The 15,378-nt window shown below is 40.7% G+C and overlaps 1 protein-coding gene across 1 annotated transcript in view; it reads right to left on the bottom strand.

The window, feature by feature from the left end:
* The window catches only part of LOC115015452 (oxysterol-binding protein-related protein 10), a 65,978-nt gene that overhangs the window by 1,715 nt on the left and 48,885 nt on the right, over positions 1–15,378 (bottom strand). Inside the window, 8 exon segments of the mRNA XM_075074136.1 lie at positions 487–640; positions 1,012–1,194; positions 2,121–2,307; positions 5,829–6,282; positions 6,284–6,328; positions 6,430–6,468; positions 6,470–6,535; positions 6,537–6,581. Coding sequence (XP_074930237.1) covers positions 487–640; positions 1,012–1,194; positions 2,121–2,307; positions 5,829–6,282; positions 6,284–6,328; positions 6,430–6,468; positions 6,470–6,535; positions 6,537–6,581 — 1,173 coding nt within the window.

Here is a 15,378-nt window from a genome sequence, read left to right as displayed (position 1 = left end):
CAGTAATCTCAAAAAAGAAAACCCAATCAAATACAGAAATGTGCAGCAAGTACTAAACAACAGCAACTGTTTCCAGGGGACACTAAAAAGTGGTGCACACGGCCAAAATTGACTTTGCTTTTTATTAGCCTGCCAATTAATCTAACGAAAAAGAAAGAGGCTAACGTTATGTCAGCTGGCGCTACTGTTAGTTACTGTAAGAACCCGTAATAGGGGACACATACAATTAAAACTATTACTTAATGTGTTTATCAATTAAGTAACTGCTGCCCGTTCTTTTAATACAGTTTGTATTTTAAACCATTAAAGCTCAGGTGGCTAATCTTTGTTTAAATTCTCTTTAATAAAAACTTAACCAAAAAACATGGCAACAACAAGCGTGTCCCAGCCATGCGCATCTTGTGTTAGTTTTAAGATCTTGCTCCTGAATCCCCATGCCACCCTGCTGCCCAGCCTTGTACCACAGTTTATCTCCCGTCACTGTACCTCTTTCGTGAAGTATTTGGGTGTCCAGGGTTTGTTATCAGCTGTTCTCTGCCTCTCCTCTCCTCTCTGTCGCTCCTCCAGCCGGTGTTTGTGCTCCGTGGCCTTATCGATGTTCCCTTCCTTTAGAGACTTGGTGACATATTGCCATAACCGCCTACAAGCACAGGTGAAGTACACAACACTTAGATTTATAAGACAAATGTATTTATCTCACAGGGCTTTACAGACTGCACAGCATATGACACCCTCTGTCCTTAGACCCTTGCACCCCACAATTAAAGGGGGGGAAATGGAAGAAACCTCAGGGAGAGCAACTGAGCAACCTCTCCCTGGACGGACAGACGTGTAACAGATGACATGTACAAATACAACATAGACAATCCATGTGACAGAAATGATGATGTGATCGTATATGAAGAAGATGGATGCAGGAGGATGTCAAAATAAGCAAATTCATGTCTGCCATCTGGCTCTACCCTACCTATTTAGGAAATGGCATTAAGTTGGAGGAAATTAGTCTTTCACCTGGACTCTGTCCTGCCCTGTTTCTCCACAGGCCGCAGCTTCTTCCTGGTGACTGGGAGTTTGGCCGTGTCGATCACTTTGGTTTCCCCGCTGCTGTAGGTGAACTCCAGCGTGCCATTCCACTCGCCCTGGGCTTTGCACACGATGGTGTTGGTCGGGTTGTGTTTGACCTCTGCCGTCACTCTGAGTCCGCCAAACAGAGAGGTTGTTGTGAGGAATGTGTCTGCCTGTTACATTTATATACGTAGCTGCATTCTGGGCATTGGTATTTCAGATTTTAGGAATACAAACACCCTACAATATGAAATGTACATAACAGAGGCGTTATCTGAAGATGTTTTTTACCTGATTATGAATCCTGTCTCCTAGAAATTATGATTACATACTACTACTAAAAGTTTTGAAAGAAATGTCATTGTTAACTGGATTATGGCCTAGAATAGTGCATCATGTAAATATGCAAAAATAAAAGTTTTTATGCCATAAAGAAATTACTTACCGTCGTAAAAAGTAATTGTATATTAAGCCACTATAAATTAGTATTCAATTCAGTATGCCATTAAACAAGTCGTAGTGTGGTGATGAAAAGGTCATAGTATAATGAACATCACCGACTAAATGTGGAAAATAGTATTGTATGCCGTAAAAAATAAAAATAAATAGTATGTCATAAATTAGTTTAAAAAGGTCAGTGTCAAAAAAAGTAATTTTATTCCATAAAATTGTCGTGATATAGGATGTCGTAAAATAAAAAAATTGTATGGTATGACATAATTAAAAAAGATGTATATATAGTTTGTATTTTCTGTGCTCCATCCTGTATACTAAAGTTAAAGAAAAATACAGAGGCGACGCAACCCTCATACTGTATGTGTTGTAATAAACTACTGAAAAATCAAATGGGTGAATAAAGAATTCATCAATTGTAGTTATTATCCAATATACAAGTGGCCAACATTTATTTTTCTAATCATAGTGTGGAGCACAAAGCCACTGTCAAACCACAATATTGTTTAAGTTAATACAAAATAAAGGAAAAGATGTAGCCTGTAATGTAGGCTGTGAAAGTGAGCTGGTGTATAAAGCCAGCCAAGCTCAGAAACGCTCACCTGTGCACCTTCCCTCCGTAGAAAGGCTTGGTGTGAAAGGTGACGGTGGCAGAGTAACCGCTCTTGACACAGTTGATGGAGATTTTTCCCCCCAGCTCCACCCAGGGCACGGTGAGGATCGAGCGGGCATAGGCGCAGGGCAACGTGAAGACGTACTCTTCATCATGCTCTAGGAGACAAAGGACCCCTGAGAAGGAAAATTCAATCTTCAGATGCATGATGGGACCACAAATGCACAGAAACAGACGAGAAAACGGAGATAAAATCTTCTCGTGTACTTAAAAGATATTTTCTGTGAGTGTGTAAAACATTGAGAGGCAACCTGTTCGTAAGGAAAAACTCACATGTGGTTCTGTTGCAATTATGTCGAGCCAGCGGATTTCCCTGCACTCTACCTCTCTGTTTAAACGTATAATCAAATGTTGGACTAATTTACAATAATTAAATCAATGGCACTAATATGTAGATGTATTTCTCCAAGCCAGTTATGTGCCTGTCAAGGATTTTCATTATGCACTTGTAAAACACAGCAGGCGGTGTTGAGAAATAGGCACACAGAAACTAAATATTCTACACAAACATTAAATTACAGGTGCTCTCGTATTAATACCATGTGAGAGTTTAATTGTTTTCAACAGTCTCTAAGCGCCAATTACAGCAGCAATTCTTAATAGTGTTGTGATTTAATAAAGTTTAGCACTGTTTGCTTGAGTTTTCATTTCCAATGTGTATATGCAATATGTACATTATTTAAACCCGATTGAAGGCAGCAATAAGCATTATTGTTTTCTATTACATATAATGCAAAAATCCTCAGCACAATTAACTCCCACTGTGAAGAACACTATAAAAACAGTTAATATCTCCGTTAGGCAGTTTGTGTTTGCATCTCTTGAGGCCATAAGTGAGGCTATTATACTTGACGCACATGATCAACACCGTCATCTGTGTCGTTCGTTCAGTCTATGAGTGGATTTACACCTCATGTCCATGAATAGCTTCCTGTTCTTATAACCACATGTTTACAATCGATCTCTTGTGCAGCTGTGTTTCACTGAACAATGGCCTGTAGCCATCATGTGGATCTGAATAAGTTTGTTCTTATGTGAAGAATTTACTATGCTGAGTTATAACTGAAAAGGTCTACTGTATGTGTTACATGTGTGGTGAATGGCACATCATCAGACTGTAATGAGACGCATGAGAAGCCGGGGGTGGACAAAGTATTCAGAACCATTTACTTATTAGAAAGTAGCAATCCCTCATCTGTAAAAACACAAGTCCTGCATTCATAATTACAAACCTGAGTAAAAGTACAGGATTTAAATAAGTAAAATGTACTTTAAAAATCTAAAGTAAAAGTATTTATTATACAGAAAGGCTTCTAAGAGTTTTACATTTTTTATTGGATTATTTTTCCTACTAACCCATCATCGACCCTTACAGGTATTTCTGCCTGATTAGACCTCAGGACAGCGTGGACACACACACATTCTTATAAATACATAAAGCACAACTCCAAACTGAGTAAGTCTGATAAGCCACAAAAGCTGAAAACACCTGTGTGGGCATGAATGGCCTTTAATCTAAAGTGCATCATATGTTCTGTTGGAGTCGAAAGTCGACTATTTTCCCTACATGCAGTTAAGTACAAGTACAAAGCAGGTGGAAACAATCAAGTAAAATATTTTTGTAAAGCAATAGTTTGACATTTTGGAGAAAGAAAAGGAATTTATTCACACTCTTGCCGAGAGTTAAATGAGAGGATTGATTCTCATGTATGTACGATAAATTAAGCTACCGCCAGCAGCCCGCTAACACTAGCTAAGCACAAAGACTGGAAACAGAGGGAATTGATATGTCCAAAGCAAGCGGAGTCTGAAAAGTGAAGTCAATGCAGAAGTGCTTTAAACCTGCATAATCGCTAATATCCAGCAGGGGGCAACGCCACTGATTGTAAAAAGAAGTCTGATTGTATAGAAGTCTATGAGAAGTCTACTTCTCACTTGATTTATTACCTTGTAAACATTTTCCTAATGAGTTTATGGTCTCTTCTTCAATACAGCATGATGTTCATTTAGCAAATTGTGGTCCCATTTTGAGTAACATAGACAATAAAGCAGGTGTGGGGCCACCCTGTGATTGACAGGTCTCTACCACGGTGTTGTTGTCGAGGTTATCTCCGTGGTTTTTGTCATACAACTGTAACTATATCACAGTGTGTTTTCACTTCATGAAAGACATTTTGGTCGCCTAAAAATGTCTTCTGTTGTACTTCGTGTCACTTCTGGTTCCAAAAAACAAAGATGGCGGCAGCCAAAATGCCAAACTCAAACGGGTAACGTCACAGTGACTATGTCCACTTCTTATATACCGACTATGGACCAAAGATAACAAAATTCACCTACCAGCACCTTTAACCCAATCAACACATCAGAGAATGTAACCATGCACCTTGAAACAAAAGAAAATGAATTATCTAACTGTTGTCAGGTACTGTCAGCCTTTTAAAGACTGGATAACATTAATGAACAACGACCCTGACTCTAGTTTGTGTGGTTAATATTCATTCTACTGGTATGCAATTCTATTTTGAGACACAGTAAGCCTGTGATGGATTAAAACATCCATCCCTACAGCGCCAGAGGCAAACCAAAACATACAGGTCAAATCAAAATCCATCAAACTGGCTGCATCAGCTACTGTACCTCTGTTCCATCAGCCATCGCAAATAAATATATCCAGCAATCAATAGTTCCCGGGGTGAGGGTCACCATGTTCTCTGCACATGGTGATGAACTGCTGCGTCATAACCTGCCGACAGCTGGTCAGGGGTGCAGTGAAGCCTGAGAACGCTGTGATGTCTGACTGAATCAGGTTATGTATCCAGACACAGTCGATTGGGCTCAAGGGCTTCCTGTGTCTCCGCTCAGGGTGACTCATCCCCAGCAGTCTACTGTACATGGTGTCGTGGTGCTGACACAGAGGATTGGGAGCGGTCTCATACTCTGTATGTGCTGCAATATACCAGCTGTTTATCGTGTAAATAATCCGGCTTTGTCTCTCTCCTCCAACGCCCACACATAAATATAAAGTGTAATTCATTTGCTAAAAAAAAAAAAGAGACAAAAAACAAACAAAGTTGAAGATGAATTTGACTGATAGCACTGCACAATTTAATGAGAGAAACTCTCATAGGTCATGATAACATGTGTCGGGCTCCATAAAAAGGAATGGTAGTGTGCAGAAGTGGCCTCCAGTAAAACTCATCAACACCGTATAAATCAATTTAATAGGATATTTGTGGCAACATGAACAGCAACAAAAAGAAATTCTCCTACTTTGTATCTGCTATATACTTACTATCTTAAGGGCTTGTGTTTTGTCCACATCCTCTAGATTATAATGTTTTACAGACTTTGTCAGTACGGCAATAAAGTGTTTAGATGCGCTGTACCTTTAGCATGAAACAGTACAGAGAAATACTTTATTATATTATCAGGATAGACTTTAGAGAACAGAGTTTACTGGAGCGAAATAAACTTTATTAGAAGACTAATGTTCCAACGCCAGAATAAAAAAAGACTTTAAACTATCAGAGGTTATTATTCTCTGAGAATAAGGTCAGTTTCAAAGCACCTGGAAATGAGCATTTTCAGTCAATGCTCTTTCATTTTGATTATGTATTATGGATATGGATTAGCTCACCTTCTCCGACCATGGACACTCCTATAGACATTCCCATGAACTTGCTCTTGGTCCACACGTGGGCGTTGACGCACATACTCTTCTCCCGGCACTCACAGTAAAACCCAGACACTGGTGGATGATGGGAAACCTGCTCGGCAACAAAGCGGACTCTGTAGCAGTCTCCTGGTGAATCATCGCTCTGCTGTGTGTTGTTGGGGCCCCTGCTTGGCTCCCAGGACGACCCCTGGTTCGATCTGACCAAAGGTTTGACTTTGTCCCGAGGCACTTCCCAGGAACAGTGGAAGGTCTCCCCCAGCACGGGGTTGTAGGGCTTCTTGGCCACGGCACCTTTCCGCCCCTCGTGGAAGGCGGTCAGGTAGTACTCGACAAAACGGACTATTCTGTCCTCGGCTGTGGCCCCAGCTGTGATTGACAGGAACATATCAGGGTGGGCCATGAAGTTGGCGTACATTCTCCAGTAGTGATCGCTTTTCCAAAATGAAGGTAGGCAACACCACCTATGAAACCCAAAGAGTTGAAATAATTTATTTAGGGAAAAGGCACAAGAATGACCTTTTTGTACGCAGTTCTAATATAAAAGTCGGTTTCATTGCCTTACCCGTGTGAGGTCCATGCCCAGTTTGAGCTGGGAGAGCAAGGTGGAGGATGATGCTTCGCTGGTCGTCCAGGACACCCAGATCCTCCTCTTCGTTGTCCTCCGTGTCCGGTCACCTCTTCAGTGGGGCTGATGTCTTCCAGCCCTTGGTGGTGCTATGGAAACAAGAAGATAGAAAATGTAATGACTTTCACAGAAATTATTCAAAAGGAATAATCTAAGAAGCGAATGTCAACTAAAGACATATATTACCTGTGAAAAGGAGTAAAAGAAATCTTTTAAATATTCTACATTGTCTGTGTGACACTTGGAAAGGCCAAAAGGAGGAAGAAGCAGCAATTTTCTAACACCAACATTCAGCTGTCAATACCAACCATAAGGTCAGGCAACTCCTTTAGAGGCCAGCACCTGTTACAGAAGCAACAAATACCAAAGGACACAACCTCATTTACTTTTCACTGCAGACCATTCATACTCCATTCAGCCATGTCAACCCGCCTTTCAAGTAGGGCAGGGTTTAAAAAATTGATCTTCCAATGATGATCCAATATCGATTTCTAAAATCCCGGGATAGATCTTTTAATAAAGGCAGTTTCCCGTGGATGCTTGAAGATTTAACCCGGTTAGTCTCGTGTGACCAGCCTTTGGAGCTGCTCCACTAAAGTCACCGCCAAGACTAAAGGCAGAAAACACATTAATGTAACTTCTTTTATAATGCATCAGGTTGGAGGGTTCCTTGTAGCTCCAAATAAAATTGGTATTATAAGTGAAATATCCCTAATAGAAACAATATTAAATCGGATATCGAATTGAATTGGGAAATCAGTGGCGATATTCAGCCCGACGTTAGAGCCATTTTCAGCGTTCCACAGCAATAGAGGAGTACTGCATTTCTTCAAGTACCCTGAATGCCTCGTTTGCCTCTAACGGCCTTACCGAACCTTGCCCGTGGAATACTTGGCATTGGTCAAAGAGGGCAGAAGTTATGCCCTTCGTTTGTGTTGCAGCATTCAACTGGAAACGGATCCAGTGGAGGTTAAATGAGAGCCTTTGATAGGTCCTGCAGTAACTTGGGGCAGGAAGGAAGAACAAGAAGAAACAAGAGGCTGATGTATAATGCATAATGTGCTCTAAAGCCTAAAGGCAACAACAACTCTTTGTACACCCCCACTGCTCTGTATCTTCCATTTATATCTCTATGCAATAACATTCAATGCATCCTTTTTGCAACTTGTAGGTATATAATTTTAGTGAAGCTGCTGCTGGGGAAAAAACCACAATGAGGTAATGAGGGAACTGAATCTGAACTGAAACTCCTGGCAGCATCATTGCATGAAGTGCTTTGAGGAAAAAGAGATTTCCAGTGCCTGCCTGTCACCTGAATATTTCATTTCATGCATGCATGCCAAAAGCTCAGCACATCCACTCACACATCCTCACTGAGCACACTCGCATTAGCACCCATACATTTGAACAAAAGACACACACACACATACAAAGAGGGAGCATGCTTGAACACACACGTACAGGGCTCCCTGGAGCTGGCTGGTTCTCGGAGCAGAGTGATATATATAGAAGTGAAAGAAGGGAAAAGAGAGGAGGTAGGTAGGGGGAGGTGTGTTATGATCGCAGAGGTTCTAACTAATTAAAGAGGCTCTTGACAGCAACAGGAAATTACTGCTGAGGAGGGCAGAGCATCTCAGCGGAAACCCTCGAGTGGATTTATCGGTGGACTTAGTGGTTGTCATTAGCTAAGACTTTTTAATGCAGTTTAACTCCAGACGTGGTAATAATTTGGCTCGAATAATAAATAAGTAAGTACAGGGAGTGTTTGGATTTACAGCTCAACACTAAGTCCAAGTGGACGTTTGTGCACATATTGAAGAATTCCCTTAAGGCGTTGCTTAGATATCGCGTTTACGAGAATGGGAAGGTCGAACAACTCAAAAACGTAACATGTCGCCGGAGCGGAGGTGTAAAAAGCTTTCAGAATTATTTTTGTTGCTAATGCAGGTTATTACAACATGACATCTTGTGATAGTTTTCTATGGTAATAAGCCTCAAATCATCCTTTTTCTTTACTCTACAAGCTATTTCTATTTATAATATCACATATTTTAACTTGTTCCCAGCGTCTGTTTTGCCAACAGGATGCTAGCACAGCACTATATTTAACTTCGAAAGACTGCTAGTACTATGACAAGATGTATGAATATGAAAGTGTAATATATGTATCGTTGGACAAAGCTCTAGTTTCTTTGGTTATCGTGGTTATCACTGCTATGATATAAAAAGCTTCTACTCTACTCTTTCTCCCTCATTGAGAAAATTCTGGATCTGGCCTCTCCCCGTCCACCGCTGCTCTGGCTCGGTTGAGCGCATCAAGATAAAGTCGCGGAGCCAATCGACTGGATATATATAGTTCATATGTCTATAAGTACTATAGTTAAAGCTTTATTTATAATGAATTATTCATTTTTAAAGCTTTATATAATAGTTGTAGGCTATTTACAAGAACAACTTTTAAGTTGCAAGTTTGTGAAACGTACCTTTGACAGTTTGACTGCTCACTTTAACCAATAAAATAAATGTATTAACAAAGTATTACTAGTAGTAGTACTATGTAGAGTACTTAGTTACATTATTACCAAACAGAAAGATAAACACCAGACAGATATTTACAACCTGCTAACCCAAAATAAGTTTTTATTAACAGCTTATAACTTATCTATAAAACATTAGTACATGTTTATTAACCATTAATGACACAACTAGTAACATCTCTTTACACAAGGGTGCCTTATTGCAAGTGTGTACCCATTAATGTAATAATCTCATGTTAGTGGGAAGAAGTTTATATTTCTCTAGCTCTTTAGCTTTCTCTGTCGGTCAAAGCTGTCCCCATAGCTTCGCCCTTTGGATGATTTTGGCATTGAGGTCAAGTGTTTGTGTGAAGTCGTGTGTGTGTGTGTGTGTTTGTGTGTGTGTGTGTGTGTTTGTGTTTGAATGCATGAACGCGTGGATGCATGTGGGTATGAGGCTATTTGTGCTCGTTTCAAATCCAAACCCATTTCAAAAACTTTTAGGATGCTGTACGTGTAAATGTTTACCACCACAATGAGCCTTCAACACTTTGTTCTATAATTCATGAAGTCAACAAAGGCTCTCAGTGTTGGGGGGGGGGGGGGGGGAAACTGTGCTTCCTTCCCATATCCCATCATGTTTACTGCTAAAATGCAGCCAGTGAACACTGTGTAACCCCTGAGGCTGCCACTACACTATTCAACCCATATCCAAAACAGATGCAAAGACCATCGGTGCACCATGCACAAACACTCACGCTGCATTGCTGTGTAGCTACAGGCTTGACCTGCATAAAACTGGATCTCATCTCCAAAAAGGTCAAAAGTAAGACGGCCTCAGGTAAACAAAAGCAATCCAGCAAAAGGAGAGAAGTTAAAGCGTCCGGCTCCACAAACAGGACAGAAACTGCACCAGGCTTGAAGATCCAATTAAAGAGGTACTCCCAGTGGAAAACCTGTCAAAAACTGTATCTTTTGACGAGTTTAAAGCTCTGATAGGCGGCGCACACAAAAACAAACGCTCTTCTAGCAGAGCTGAATTTGCTGACTGAGTGAGCAGCCTTCTTAGAGGAGTCCTGGGTCTTGTTAGAGAGATGTACAATGTGGCGGAGTTGAGGTGGTGAGCTGCTGTGCGTGACTTGCAGAGAGAGTCTCTGCCCACCACCCACTCTGAAAAAAAGGGGAGGAGGGGAAAAAAAAGCTCAGGGAAAGTCCCAGTGACGTTTCCCCTCTGCATCCTCCCATCATCCCTCTGCCTTGTTTCCCTACATCTGTTTCCATTTTTACATCCTCTGCTCTCCTCCCTCCTCTCACATGGCTTCACATGCCTTTAGCCCTTCTTCTGCACCTCCACCTTTCCTGCTTGTATCTAGTACATGTGGTAGGAGTATGTATATAAGCTTATCCAATTACCACTAGTCTGGCAGTGGAAACCTACAGCAGTCACCTCTATTTTTTAGGAACTCATAGACTCTCCAACACACTTCTATCTCACACGCTCCCTCAATTCTTTGTCTTTCTGTAACTGTCTTCTTCTCTACATCCGTTCCAGCCTGACAGTCTTCCTTTCAATTGACTCCAATCTCATTTTTGATTAATTCTTCCTCTCTCTTCTTCCGCCCTCGCGCTGTCATCTCTGCCATTGTTTCTGCCATTCACCCTCTCTTCCCTCATCTCCTCATTCATGCCATCCGCTATTCTGTTTCATCGTCATCTTTCTCCTTAACCATCTCCCCATCCATTCACATTGCCCCCCCCCCTCTCCTCCTTCCTGCTCTTTTTCTTCTCCCACTCTGAATCAGTTTCTGTTTCTTTTCAGTCTACCTCTCTCTGTATCTATCTCTCTCTGGCAACTCATCAGGGGAGAGTGTGGGCGTCTACAGAAGGCTTAGATGGGGCAAGTCTGCTCGTGCTCCCACTTCAAAGACTCTTCTTCTTTCTCGGTTTGAACAGGCTAAACTTTGAGCCCTTGTCCTTCATCACCGGCCGTCCTCTTCATCCCCTATCATAAATCACTGGCATCTTCACTCTTGTTTTGGCCAAAACACCATCTGAGAACTCGAGGAACAGTGTTGTTGTATGAGACTCAACTCCTGAATCGTTTGCTATGAAATCATTCTCCGTCTGAAGTGTCCCCTTTCTAGCTCTACCTTTGAAGTGCGTATGTTAGAGTGAAGTGGATTTCTCCTCCTTCGACTCGTTTCGGCAAAGTCAACAGAACAGAAAGAAAAAATAGGAAAATGTTAACCTGAATTATCAGTCATCACCAGTGCAGGGAGGACAGCTTTGTTGTGCAAATTACATTTTTTGTCTCCACTCGGAGAAAAGTAGATTTTAATTGGTTGGATGTGCTTCCTGCTGTGTTTTCCTCCTGCTTAGCTGCTAAACTCGACGATGAACCATGAAGTCCTAAATGGCCAGTAAACTCCGTCAGAACTGCAGAATGGTAGTAAATATTTGGAAACTCCGTCCCCTCACACGTTTACAGTAGTGTCAAAAATTAAAATTAAAAGCATAGACTGTTTGAGTAGCTGTAACCAGTGAATATTTGCCATTTTTGCTTAATAAATAATTGATTTGATTGGATTTTTTTGTCCATTGAGTAATCAGTCAGTTGTATTTGGACCTTTAGATCAGTCATTATTATTATTTAATAAGGATTATGTAGAATGAAAATTCTGTATAGGCTGTGGTACAACCTGTCAATCAGTGTATTTTGAGCTGTCAACACAATTTGTGCCATAATATCGATGCTACATACAGTTTCAAGCAAGCCTAAATAACATAAAGCCAGATATACCTGCTGTGTGAATAAATTGCTTCTGATATTATATAACATATATGAGCTTATAAAAGGTTGACATTTTGAAGTTTAGAAGTTTAAAATAAACCCATCAGAGACATGGGCATGTGGTTTTCCCATGATGCCACTTTTTGTACACTTCTGTTACACTGAGATGCTACTGAAGTATCTTTTCCTCGCCTGACGTCTCATTTTCTCTGTCAAGAATACAGCGACTACATGTGTTTCACATCTATCTGAGTAAACCCTCAGCCTGTGAGTGTAACACCAAAAAAAAAATCTAAATCATTTAAAAACACCTCCTGCTTAATGGTTTGACATTTAGTCAAACAATCCCTAAACTTCCAAACAATGTCGGCGTGCTCTATACTTATCCTTTATTCAAATAAGAATCCCTGCCTGGTGGAGCAAGATATTTCAGTTCACAACTAAAGTAACAACTTTTACTTTAACTCAGCTTCCTCTGTTAGATGTCAGGTGTGTTTTGGATATCAACCTCCAGGGAGACACTGAAAGGCTTCTAAGGGCTTCCAGTTTGGCATTTATCTGTTTAAGTTACAGGTTATTTCTACCTTGCATTTGACATAAAATAATCCCGTTTTTTTACTATTTACTAATAACATGCCTAAAAAAAAAAAGGGAAAGGTTATAGTTCTGAAAACAGTGCGACGTGCTGCTTTCAGTGAGTTCCGCTGCCACAGGGCCAGACAGGCAGAAGTAGCTCTGAAGCTCACTTTGGACAAGGTAACGCTACCATCTGTCAAACAGTAACATTTCATTACTCTTGGTCAAGCAGGGTTATTCCTTTACCCAGATGCAACCCAAGACAGATAACTGCCACAAATAAAGTACAGGCTCAGAAATGCACCACTTAAATGAGAAAGCGAAACCATGCTGTGCCAGAATCAGACCTCCCAGATCTCTCGCACATCTTCAAAAAAACATGAGGCAAGCGGGGCTGTTGAGTTTCAGTGCCTCATGTATAAATTATAACGAGCAGTTTCATCAGCGCAGCATCTAATGAGGGGATATGAAATACAGCCGGTGCAGACACAGTGGTTAGTTACACAGACACACACATGCTTACACAACGATAAAATAAACTGTACACCATTACACTTGGTGGTGAGTCATCATGAGGCCCGTTTGAGTTAAAGGTGGAGCCATGGGCGCAATGTTATGGTCGGGACGGTGGGGACATGTCCCTATAACTTTTCTGATTCCCTAAAATTGTCTAAACCGCTTTTTTGATGTTAATTGCATACGTGTTTTAAATAAAACATAGTTTCCATCGGCTCTAAAAAGTGTTAAATCCCTCATGTTCCAACTGGAGGAGAATAAAGTTAAAGACATCACCTCGGGCTCTATGGGACAAACAAATAATCAATTAATCAAGTAAATAACAGCTCTATTAATCGATAATTAAACTAAGACGCAGACATTACAAAGTGTCTTTGTACGTGTTTGAAAAACAGCCTGAAGTTACAAGTTTTAATTTAAAATTGTGATGCTTATAATTGAAGTGGAGTGAGACACAAAGGAGAAAGTATTTTCCAACAGGCATATGACATTTCCAGTTTCCTAATCTACATCTAGAGATCAGTACAGAGAGTGGATTACAGAGAGCGAGTCATGGGTTGATATTTTCCACACTGAGCTAAAACCTGAGAACACGCTGCTCTTTGATGTTTTCACTCCGGGGACTTTATGCCCGTTAATAAGACTGAAGGCGCTGACTGTGGTGAGCAAGTTTAGTAGCAAAACAAATCTTATTAATTTAGTTCAAATAAGTTCATTCTTCCATTGCAGGTTGCAAGTTGACCACACATGCTAACCTACAAGTACAAGGATTGTTAGACGATGATGTCTTATTATTTACGTATTACATTGGTCTTGTGTTCATGTGTAAATCTTCCTGGGAAAATAATAGTGTAGACTGAATCATACTGAATCATACTGCACATCAGAGGACACTGCTGCCCTCTGCTGGAATAAAGAACACAATAACTGGAAAAAGGTTTTAGCTCAAAATACAGGAAAAAACATAGGCGAAAGGAAATTAAACGTTGTATTCTTCTTGTGTCTTTCTGGAGGATTTCCACCTTTTTTAAATAGATTTTTTATCGAATAAAAAATAACAAAAATCTATCTAATCTAAAAAACACAAGTCCAAAAGTGCAGCAATCAAATAGCATCTATCTCTAACAGATAAACCTGGATATCAGAAATAACACCACCAGGCACACACTCTGCCTTTCTCTGTTACAACAGAATTGACTGAAGCTCTGCCATTAACACCCTGTTCTCCAGCAGCAGCTTATATCCACAGTGATACAGTGGACAGGTCTTATGTGACTAGGGAGTGCACTGGTGCTGTTGCAAATGCATAAACCGTCCTGATTTCTGCAAACCCTAGCAACTTCTCCCCATTTTCCCGCAGTCACGCACAGGCCCCGTGCTTACCCTTGCTGGCTGCCTACTAGGACTGAATATCAAACACCCCTGTGGTGCTACATAATTCAAATAGCAAACCTTTATTATTCTAGGGTAATGTATTTTCTTCCTTGCACTCGCGTCTGCTCACACGATTACAGGGAAAATGGTAAACTGGCAAACAACCAAGATTATAAATTGAAAATTAGATCAGGAACTGACCTTGAGCAGAATCGGAAACGGAAATTGTGTCCATCTTTTAAGGTGGGGTGTCAATCTGACCAATAAATACTGAAATCAGAGAATTTCATTAAAACTACTCTTGTTTCTCTTGTTGGCTGCATACTAACAACACATATTAGATATCAGTTTAAAACTGTTTTCCTACCACAAGATGGCCAAACAGCAATCTCACCAGACCTTGAAAACAATACAAGTTAGATAAATTCCCATCCCAAGAACACCATCTCAGTCCTCCATGATCTAAACACCACCTTTAGTCAGTGGAGGTTTGATACAATCACCTCAAGAACAATCTCAACCTTCCCATCTCCTTTACGCCAGCACAAAACTTTCAATCACGCTGACTGGAAATGGGATGACGGTGCTGAACGCCATTAAAAGATGAATAAACGTGTCAAGCTGGACTAATGCGCCTTGGAAATCTGCACCGCATCCCCTCTGTCTCTCTGCCCTTCTTCTTCAAACGCCGGCCAGAACATCTTTGAAGGCTCTAATGAAATCTGGTTCAAGCTGCAGGGCAGAGCCGAAACGCAGGCAGGAGGAAAGTGCCAAGTATTACACAGCAGTGACGTAAAAGGTCTGAATTTAAATGTGTCGATGCAAAGTGAGAAGTCTGCTTTTCTATTCTTTGTTTTAAAATGACATCTTCACCTATTTTCTATTTTGTGAAGACAATGACTGACAATGTTATTGATCGGCTATATTGTGTTAAAACAATTGTTTTAAATGAATGAAAAAAAGAAGCTTATGGAGCTCAGCGTAAATTCAATCAGCTTACGCTTCACTCATTCACAATTATCTCTCAGTCTCACTCCTCCCGCTCTACTAAACAGCTGATTATGGGCGTTTCACTCTTCTACTCTTCTCCAACCAGATTCACCACGATTCCCA

This window comes from Cottoperca gobio, chromosome 11 (genome assembly GCF_900634415.1).
Source record: "Cottoperca gobio chromosome 11, fCotGob3.1, whole genome shotgun sequence".
Taxonomy (NCBI): domain Eukaryota; kingdom Metazoa; phylum Chordata; class Actinopteri; order Perciformes; family Bovichtidae; genus Cottoperca; species Cottoperca gobio.
The sequence above is the reverse complement of the archived record's forward strand: the minus strand, read 5'-3'. Positions and strand labels throughout refer to the sequence as shown.